Here is a 10,690-nt window from a genome sequence, read left to right as displayed (position 1 = left end):
ACAGCCTCTGAACCCTCTTGTCTTCACGTGGACATCCTTTATTTTCTGTATCATGATATGAAGGCTGGTTTCAAATCCCATCATCTGAGTCGTTTTTTGGGGGAGGGCACCAAGTAGCATTCTACATACCCCTGAGCCCAGTTGCTCTTGGCCTTGGTGCTACCAGTCCCCCTGTTACAGACACATGGGCCAAAAAATAGTCCAGGTTCTTGTGCATGACAAGGAAAGAATTGCCGAGTGTACACCTCGAAGTAAGTAGCTACATAAATTGAAGATCACGGGATGGTAGCAGCAGGAACAGGCAGAAGGGCAAAGGGAAAAAGGAGGAGGAAGAGGAACCCTGGATAACTCGGGCTACCAGTATTGAAAGGGTCAGATGCCCATGACTCCTGGTGCCTCCCATTCTGTCTCCCCTGGTGTTGATCTGCCGCCTTGGGCATTGCGACCTCCTGAGCTTAAACGTGGATAATCATTAGGGTGGTACTGTTTGTAGCTGAAGGGACAGGAGTGGCTCACTCACCTTCCCTGTTTCTGTATAACTGTACTGTCCCCAGCAGACAGAAAGTCTCCTGAATACTGCAGGCTTGTCTGCTTTTGCTTGTTCTTATATCCACAGTGAGTATTTCTCTTTTTTTTTGGTACGGGGGATTGAACTTAGGACCTTGTGCTTGCGAGACAGGTGGCACAACCACTGAGCTAAATCCCGGCCCCATAGTGAGTATTTAACACATTTTCTAACTAGCATACAATACTAATAAAGTCTACGTGATTTATTATGCTGGTTGTGTTTTTCTTTTAGTCCCTCCAAGGCAAGGATTTTGTCTGTTTTGTCCACTGATGTACCCTGAAGGCCCCAAACGAACAGCTCTTAGACCCCCCGAAACCTCTGCTGGAAGAATGAATGAATGGGTGGACAAACAGTGCAGGTAAGGTCAATGTAAATCTAACTTCTTTGCAGACCAGAATTATGCTCCGGTCTTGTTTCAAGACCTTAAAAAGTGCTGCCCTGTGAATTTCTAGATAGAAAATGTTTCCAGGAAATTGGAATTTGTATCACAGTGCTCTAAACAATGCCCGCCAGAGGCTCAGTAATTTCATAAAGAACTGGGGGAGAAGGCAGTTTTTGGCCACAGGCCAGTGTTTTGAGGTCAGCCACATTATCTGTGGAATTCCCCACCCCCTGTTCATCCCTTGGCCATCCTATTAAATTGGAAAATAAATCCCATCCGCGGTAAGGTGTAGGCTGATAAAGGCTTCAGCTATTGGCCCTTCAAGGGGAATTTGCATTTTAATAGAGACTCCTCAAGGCCCAAAGGAATCAATATCTCTAACTGTAAAATTTCAAGCACTAGCAATTGAGATATTTTGGGGTGAGACTCTCTCGCGTTTCTAATTCAACAGACTAGGGGCGGGGGGAGTCCAGCCAGAAGGCCATGGAAGAATGCTCTGGGGAAATGACCTGCCATTTCGTGTCCTTTTATTGTTTTCCACTTTGCCTTTTTCTACGTTGGATCCGTCAGCCTTCCCCACACTGGCAGGCCTCAAGATGCCAATAGCGCCCCTTTCAACACGAGTAGTCCCAAAGTTGTCTCAGCAACCGGGCTACGAAGCAATTAAGACAACTGACATGTCCAAGTTCCAAGACAATCAATATTTATTTAAAACTATGTTGGCAAGAGGGAATAGAGATGACTAGGTAGGTTATTAACGATACTGTCCATTTAAATACGTTTTGTGCAATTTCCGAAAAAGTCCAAACTTTTGACTTGCATTAAAAGCCCTGCCAACGAAAGGTGGATAGGAGACATCCGTGTGACCTGCGAATGCTCCAAATGCCGAGTCCTCCGAGAAACTGCGTTCTGGCGGCGGCCGACAGCTTGGGAAATTCCGGAGCTGCCTAAGAGCTGCCTCTTCGATCTCGGGCTCTGCACTCCGAGCGCTGCGGCCCGCAAGCCGCCTCCTCTCGCTCCCGCCCCGCGGCCCCCCCGGCCCCCCGCGGCCGCGGCGCGCCCCTCCCGGGCCAGCTGCCACGCCCCCGCAGCGCCGCGGAGACCGCTCCCCCTCGGGGTCTGCCGCCGCCCCGGCAGGAGGCGCGAGCGCCGAGGCCCCGCCGCGCAGCCCACACCCGCGCTCTCCCCGCCGCGTCCCGGCTCCCGCTCCGGCCCGGCCCAGCGCGCGGCGGCGGGGCTCGCGCCCGGGAACGGCGGCTCGCGCGCGGCACGGGGGCTCGCGCCCGCGCTCCGACCGGGGCGCGCGCGGGGCGGGCAGGAGAGGGCGCAGTGCTGTGCGGCCGGCGGGCAGGCGGGCGGCCCTGCGGAGCGGCGGCCGAGGCATGGGCGCGGGTAGCGGCGGGGGCTGCGGGCGCCCGGCCCCCCGCCCGGCCCAGCCCGCGCCCGGCGCGCGGCCGCCGCAGCCTCCTCGGCCAGCTGGGAGGCGGCCCCCACGCCCGGCGCAACTTGCCTCGGACCCTCGCTGAGCAGAGGCGGCGCCGTCCGGCCCCGCGGACGGGCGAGGCGTGCGGGCTCCCGGCGCTATGCCTCCGGCCGGCGGCCCCCGCGCCCAGCGCCCCGCCGCGCTGCCCCGCAGCCTGTCCCGCCTGCGCGAGTGCCCGGGCCGCTCCCGCATCGTGCTGGCGCTCGGGGCCACGCAGATGGCGCTCGGATGCCTCATCGTGGCCGTCAGCTTCGCCGCTCTGGCGCTCACCACCTCGGCCCGCGTCCGCCACTCCTGCCCCTTCTGGGCCGGCTTCTCGGTGAGTGTCCGCGGCCGTGGGGCCAGGGCCGGGAGAGGGCGCCCGGGGCGCTGCGGCGCCGGGACCGGGTTCGGGCGGCTGCGGCGCGAGGCGCAGCTCGGAACTCCGCGCAGGATAACTCCGGGGACCGTCTGGCCGCGCCCGGAGTCCCGCGGCCCCTTGGATCGCGGCGATCCCCAGAGTTACTTTTCTTGGTGCAAACAGCAGCTTAGCGTCCACCCTTCGCCGTGTCAGCGTGGGCAGCGAGCCGGCGTCTAGCAGCCGGTCCGCGCCGGGCGGGTTCGGGCCGCCGGGAACTCCGCGCGCAGGGCTCTGTCCCCTGCCGCGTCCCACACGGGAAGGTGGGATTCGAACCCGGCGCGGAGCTGTGCGTCGTGGCTCGCCTTAACCGCGGCCTCTCCTGGGGCCGGGGCGCCGGGCCCGGGGCAGGTGGCGGTTCAGTCCGGGCGGCGAGGACCGCCAGCCCGCTCTGGCCGCTCACGGATCCCGCGCCCTCCCTGAAAGGCCTAGGGAAAGGGTCCCGGGGCGTGTTTTCTGACTTCCGGACCGCGGGGATGAATGAATGCTTTGCAGGCTCTTGACTCCCCAGTCGGAGAAGTGAGTGACTAAGAAACCTCTGTAGGAAAGACACCAGGAAATGTCTATTAAACACGTGATTGTCCCCCAGAGTTTATTTTGGCATTTTCATGAAAATTGCTTTTTTCCTATATTAATAAAGAGTGGACAAATGGGAATGGGAGCGATAGATGAAGAGCGGATTAGAGAGGCACTTACTGGGAGAACTCTTGACATCTGTAAGTACACTTGGTTTATGGTGCTGAATTACATCGTGTATGCTCACGCTGCAGACTCGCCGTGTTTAAATGCCACCTACAGAAACCCAAACCAAGCCTTTGCAATCAATGTTTGCTATTTGCCCTGGAGTTTTGAAATTTAAAAAGAATCCGTCCAGCTTTTCTTTTCTTTATTTATTCGTAATGGCCTTTGTTCTCTAAGTTCACTGCTTGGCTCTTAAAACGAGATGTGAGCCGAACTGCCTTGGAAACACCGATCGATACAGGTGTGGTTGTTCATCCTAATGGGAGTATTAATTTTCAAAGCTTCTTTCAGATTAGGGGACCAGCCTTGGAGGGCTGAATAGGAACAAGAGAGCTTGTGGTCACAGCTTGCAGTGTTCAAATCAATGAGAGGGGGTGGGCGGCAGGCACACGGGAGCCGTGATTCAAGGGTTCCCCTATATATAGTCTTCACACATCTGTTGCTCAATTTTTAGCATTATTTAATATGCATTGTTTTCTTGTGTGTCTCGTGGACACCGAGGGTTCAGTCTGCTGGAACCAGCCTACAGGTGGCAGACTGGGGAATTAGCGCCACTTCCTGGCTCTTCCTTGAGGCGCCCCTCCCCCACGGAGTTTAGCATTGCTCCCAGGGGGCTGGGAAGAGACCACCTTCCAACAGTAAACCTAAGAAGGAAACATTAATGGGCCACAGTAGAAAAGCTACTTATGTGAAAAGTGCACTCTCACCTCATTTCAGTTTAAAGAGTTAAATGTGCAAAGTAGTTGATTCAGTTTGTATTTCCAATGTTATTCTCTTCAACAACTATAAACTATCAGTTCTAGCTTTCCATGATTCACATTCCACAGAATACTGCTCTCTGCACACATCTTTCTAGGCTCCGGAAACAGCAATGAGCCAACCACAAACTGCTTACATTTTAGAGATTTTCAGGTAAAGTCTGCCCACCCTCCCATCCTTGCATCTGTTTTCTCACAGTTTTTTTTTTCAATCTTCAAACTTAATCGTCCATGAGCACCTTTAAAATTATTTCAGTGCAGTATATACTGTTCCCACACATTGCCTCTGTCCTTTGCAGAAAGGGTGGTTGGTGCCAGGGGTGCCAGGGCAGGTTTGTGGGGTTAGTATGGTCACGAAGGGGTAACGTGGACACCTTGCTATATGCAGTCAGCCCTCCACATCCACAGTGCTGCATCCATGGGTTCAGCCAAATGAGGATTGCAAATGTTAAGAAAAAACCTCTGCATCTGTACTGAATATATACAGACTTTTGGGGGAAATCAGTACAGTACAGGGTAACAACTATTTGCCCAGCATTTACATTGTATTAGGTGTCACAAGACATCTAGAGAATGATTCAAAGTATAGGGGAGAATTCATAAGTAACATGCATATACTATACAATTTTACAGGAGGGACTGCAGTATCCATGGGGTTTTGTTTTTGAGGGATTGGCGGTGGGGGAGGGGTGTTCCTGGAACTGCATTTGGCTTCCCTCTGCGACCAGGAGTTGGTGAAATTGACTTGGAAGGATCTTCTTCCTTTAAGAAGGACATGTAGGGTGACTGGATTTTATGGAAATCCACACTGTGGGGTTGAGGGCTGCACTCTGCTTTCTTTGACTCTTTTGAAAGGAGACCTGTGTGCTGCTCAGCAGTTTCTGGTTTTCTTGGCTGTCTGTGTGGTCTGCACATGGTGAGGAATGACTCTAGAAGCAACTCTCCTCTATTAAAAATAAAAAAGATAGCCAAGGACAACAGCTGACACTGAGTGCTTAATGTGCGCTAGATGTGCAGTTGGGTTTTACATGGTGCCTGCTGAGAATGTTCCACATTGCCAGTTACACTGGTGGCCTGGGGGACCCAGCCTGCTGGTGCTCAGGGCCTGGGTGTGACTTGCCTTAGCTGGTGGGATGCCCTAGTGAGCCTGTCTTCCTTCCCAGCCCACACTTCCAGAAGTCTCGGTGACTTCTGCTTTGTAAACTGAGGTGAAGAGGGATGGAATAACTGCTCAAAGGCAGCTAAGACATGGTTTGAATTTGCTTACATTGACTTTGGACAGCACAGGCCTAACCCACCATTAGATTTCACTGCCTGTGTGGAAGGGGATGGAGCAAATCCCCCAAGAGTCAGCCTCAACAAGGAGATCACACTCTCTGTTTCCCCGGAAGAGCCCAAAACATGCCTAGAAAGATGAGATTCAAGAGAAATTTGAAGAAGGATTACGCTGGGGAAGTTGAGGAAGTTTAAGGTTTGGGGTGTGGAAAGGTTTATTCTCGCGCACGCATTGGGGGATTTCAGTGAGTGGTTGACCCCTCTTTCCCTGGCCTTTGGTGGCCCTGGGGATCAAACCCAGGGCCTTCACACTGAGCTACATCACACTAGCCCTTTTTTATCTTCTATTTTTGAGACAAGGTTTCCTTAATTGCTAAGTTGCCCAGAGTGGGCTCAAATTTATGATCTTCCTGCCTCAGCCTCCCAGAGTAGTGGCATTCTAGGCATGTGTACCACCACACCTGGCTGTTGGCCCTATCTTTCTGGGCCCTTGGGAAAGCACCCCATCATGGTGGGAGCACTGCTCACCTCATGGCTAGGGAGCAAAAGGAAGGAGCCCAGAGGGAGGGGCAGGGGCAGGGGTCCTAGTGTCCTCCTCCAAGGCATGCCCAGGTCACTACTGCACTCCCACTGGGCCCCCCACCCAACAGCACCAAGCTGGGGACTGAGCCTTGAGCAAGTGGCAGTTGGGGGCTGCTTAAGACCCAGGCTTCAGCGAAGGCCTTGGCAAAGCTGCAGATGGGTGAGGGGGCGGTGGGCCTGGCTGGAGGACCGTGATCAGCCCAGAGCGGCGAAGCCCATCCCGTTCACTCAAGGGCACTGTCAGATGGTTTCCTGTCTGGCTGGGCTGCCAGGTGAGTTAGAACATGGGTCACATCCCTCGTGGATGAGTGACTGGCATCTGTTGAGAGATGACCATCTGTAGGTATGAACATTTACAGGGTGAAGAGGGCTAGGAGCAAGTCTTGCATAGTTATTCTTCAACAGAACAGCTTCATTCTTTTCTATGAACTTTTATTAATGACCTGGACATTAAACAAGTACGTTGTGAATTATCCACATTGCTGGTTCCATATGTTGATATGAAGACAAAGTCATTGGGAGCTAACTGTATGTGTGTGTGCACATGTGTTTCCTTTAAGAGCAACCCACTGTATATTTTCATACACCAAAAGCAATATATACTTGTAATAACTAAAAACAAAGAAATGTATAAAAATATATTTTCTTCTGGACCAATTCTATACCCAAAGGTAACCAGTATTGCCAGTGTTTTTAAATATGATCTGTCTTGGTTACTTTTTCTCATTGCTGAGACGAAAATACCCAACACCCAAAGTTAAAGGAGGAAAGTTTTATTTGGCTCACAGTTTGTAGAGGATTTAGTCCATAGTCAGCTGGCTCCAAGGCAGGGTGGCACAGCAGAGGGGCATCACAGAGGAGAAACAGTTCATGGCAAAGCAGGGCAGGCAGAAGGCAGCAAGCAAGTGACAAGCCATGACCACAGCTCTTTCTGTCCCTTATATTTTACCCAGGCTATCCACTGTCATAGCAGATAGCACTCTAATCCTAGCATTGCACTGTGAATCAATCCCAGCATCACATCCTGGATTCCAGCAGCATTAAGCCTAGATCCAGCCCCCTGAAAAGCCCACCTATGACCATTTTGGAGGGACATCTAGATACAAGCCATAACATGATTCTTCTATGCTTTCCTTTACAGTCACAAAAATGTCTTATAAATTATATGTATGAAATGTTTCTTTTCTTTTATAAAACATAAAAATGGGATGACACCGCTTACATTACTCTGTAACTCCCTTTTTAGTGCAATGTATAATGAATATTCCCCACCTTAATATGTTACTATTTTAACCCATTTTTATGGTTGCATAATAGTCCACAGTGTGGATTATTCCAATTTATTCAGTTTTTTTCCTGCTGAGGATATTTTGGTTATATCAGTTCTATCTCTGTACAAACAGTGCTGCTAATCTTAGATGCAGGTGCTTGTTTCTAAGCATCAATTCCCCAAGGTACAATTGCTAGTTATAGTTTGGATCTGGAGAGGTCCCCAAAGTCTAATGTGTTGAAGGTTTTGTTGCCAGCCCGTGGCACTATTGAGAGGTGATGGAGTTCTGCCGTTAAGTACACAACCTTGAAGGGAACATTGGGACCTCAGTCCTTCCTTCTCTCTCTTTGCTTCTTGACCTCCATGAGGTGAGTGGTTTTGTTGGCCATGTGCTTCCTGCCATGCTGTTCTGCTTCACCACAGGCTCAAAGGCAACCATGTCAATCAACCCATGGACTGAGACCTCTGAAATTATGAGCCAAAATAAACCTTTCCTTATTGTAAGTTGAATTTCTCAGCTGTTTGTCATAGTGACAGGAAGCTGACAAATACACTAGTCAAAGAGTATGCCAATTTGGAATTTCATTAGGGTTTGCTGGATTAATTTCCACAAAAGATTATAGTCATTCCCACCTACAGAAGCACTACATGAGAGTTCATTTCCCCACCTATGCAGCATGGGAGATTAGTGGTCCTGAACATTTTTGTTAATCTAATGAAAGAAAAAAGTCATCTCATTGTTTTCATTTGATCCAAATTGTCATGGCTACTTTATTATGTGTTGTAAATGTTTCTTCATTTGGCTTAATTTTTGCTATCTTTTGTCATATCTAACATATCTACATCTGGTTTCTTGCGAGACTCTCTTAAGATTTAGATTGGAATTCCATTAATTTTATGTATCACTTGGGAAGTATTGAGTTTTATCACATTAAGTCTCTAATTTAGGAACATGATGATCTCTTCATTAATTTGTTCTGTGTTTTATATCTTTCAGAGGATATGTTCATTGTAGAAGAATACTTTTTCCCTTTCCCCTAACCTCTCTGAAAAACCTATCATCAAAACAGCCATAAGAAAAGCTCAGGGATGATATGGTCAACAAAAGTGATGGGGTGTCCCTAGGGGACCCAGGGCTGGGTGGATGGGGCCACACCACCAGCACAGTAGGATCAACATGAGGCAGTCATCCTCAAAAGTAGAATGGAAGCCTGGATGGGTAAAACTGGAAAGGTCCTCTAAGGTTTGTTTATAAATGAGAACAGCAAATTGCACAGGGTTGTGAAAGAATCCACATCCTGTCTTGGAGAATCACAGAAAGGCACAGTTGTCCCTTCTAAAAGGACAGAGCCTTATCCTGAGCAGAAATTACTGGAAATGTACATCAAATTGAGTAGGACAGGAACACAAATGGTAAGAGAGAGTAGGTTCAGATAGTACAGGTAAGGAAATGAACCTCCTGAAAAAGATATCTCAGAAACTGCTTTGTTAGCTTTCTGTTACTGTAACAAAATACCCAAGGTAATCAATTTATGAGGAGAAAAGTTTCATCTTAGATAATGGTTTCAGAAGTTTCAGTCCGTGGTTTCTTGGTCTTGTTGCGTTGGGCCTGTAGTGGCACAGTACATGTTGGCTGTGGAGCACACGGCAGAGGAGGCCTGCTGGTGACTGAGAAGCAGGGAGAGAAATGAAGGGGCTAGAGGCCCAATACCCTCTTGAAGGACACGCTTCTGGTGACCTAACTTCCTCTACTTGGCCCCACCTCTTAAAGGTTCTACTACCTCCCAATAGTGCCACTGGCTCGCAAGCAAGTCTTCAAGATATGGACCCCTTTGGGGTACATTTATCCTGGTTGTAGTACTGCTGGAATAGCAACAAAACAAAACCAAACAACCTGAAAAGCTGATAATATAGCCTTAGAAAACGGGAACTTTTAAGATATAGATCTAGAGTAAAGATGTTCACAAAGGTTCTGGATTTAACTCAAAAACAAATAAGTGGATACATAAGGCGTTTGTATTTTGAGTCTCACAAAGATCAACACAGCCCAGCTGGGAGAGCTGTCTTAGCCACAATTTCTATTTCTTCTTCAGTTTGGTCAGTTTTTGTTTTTATCTTTTTTGGTTGTGTTGTAAGATGCATATACATTTAGCAATATAGTTTGTAATGTGTGTCCTCTTTATGAATTGACCCGTTTAGTATAAGGTAATGTCCAGTTTACCCTTGGTCATTTTTTCCCTCTGAAGTTTAATTTGTGTGATATTCATATGTAGCTACTCCAGCTATTCTTTGATTATTGTTTCATCATATATCTTTTAAACATTTTTACTTTTGGCTTAACTATTATCATTGTATTTGTGGTGGGTCCCTTTCAGACAGCTTATAGTTGGATATGTTTTTAAATTTTATTTTTAAAATAAAAATTATGTGTGTGGTATATGACATGATTTAATATATGTGTGTATTGTGGATAATTAAATCAAGCCAATTAACATATTTTTCACTTTACATACTTATATTTTTGTGATGAGAACATTTCAGATCTACTCTCTTAGCAATTCCCAAATCTGCATTACTCAGTTATTCTAGCAATTATACTGAACAACCGATTTCCAGAGCTTATGCCTTGTAAGACTTTGTGCCTGTTGCCTCCCCATTCCCATGCACTAACCCCCCCACCCCATTAACCACCGTTATACTCTTTGCTTCTATGAATCCAGCCAGCTTCTTTTAGATTCTGACCATGGGTGGTATCATATGTTATTTGTTTTTCTGTGTCTAGCTCATTTCATTTAGCATAATATTTTCTGGGTTCATCCACTTTTTCACAAATGACAGGATTTTCTTTTTTAAAAGACATATTTCTTTATCCATTTATCTGTTGATGGACATTTAGGTTGATTTTCTACCTTGTCTACTGTGAATAGTTCTGGAATGAATGTGGGAGCGAAGCTCTTGGACATACATTTTTTTTCCTTTGCATATATATATACCCAGAAGTGGAATTGCTGGATCATAATGTAGTTCTAGTTTTAATTTTTGGAAGACTTTCTGTACTGTTTTCTATAATGCTTGTACTATTTTATATTGTCATCATAATGTACAGGATTACCCTTTCTCCATATTCTCCCCAACACTAGTTATCTTTTGTCTTTTTGTTGAAAGCCATTCTTACTGGAGTGAGGAGATATCTCATTGTGGTTTTAATTTGCCTTTCTGTGAGTATTAGTGATG

The 10,690-nt window shown here is 47.9% G+C and overlaps 1 protein-coding gene across 4 annotated transcripts in view; it reads left to right on the top strand.

Annotated features, from left to right (window-relative positions):
* Positions 1-2,530: 2,530 nt before the first annotated feature.
* Positions 2,531-10,690, top strand: part of Entrep2 (endosomal transmembrane epsin interactor 2) — a 430,735-nt gene continuing 422,575 nt past the window's right edge. For 3 of the 4 annotated variants that reach the window (XM_087188281.1, XM_087188280.1, XM_004852663.3), the window contains exon 1: positions 2,531-2,752. In XM_087188281.1, the coding sequence (XP_087044407.1) occupies positions 2,534-2,752 (219 nt within the window). In that variant the 5' untranslated portion in view covers positions 2,531-2,533. The remainder of the gene's footprint in view (positions 2,753-10,690) is intronic. The other variant, XM_087188279.1, reaches the window with a different exon arrangement.

The sequence above is a fragment of the Heterocephalus glaber genome, unplaced genomic scaffold (assembly GCF_053883595.1).
Source record: "Heterocephalus glaber isolate CG9 unplaced genomic scaffold, H.glaber_assembly_v1.0 deba00001531, whole genome shotgun sequence".
Taxonomy (NCBI): Eukaryota; Metazoa; Chordata; class Mammalia; order Rodentia; family Bathyergidae; genus Heterocephalus; species Heterocephalus glaber.
This window is presented reverse-complemented; position numbering and strand designations above follow the sequence as displayed.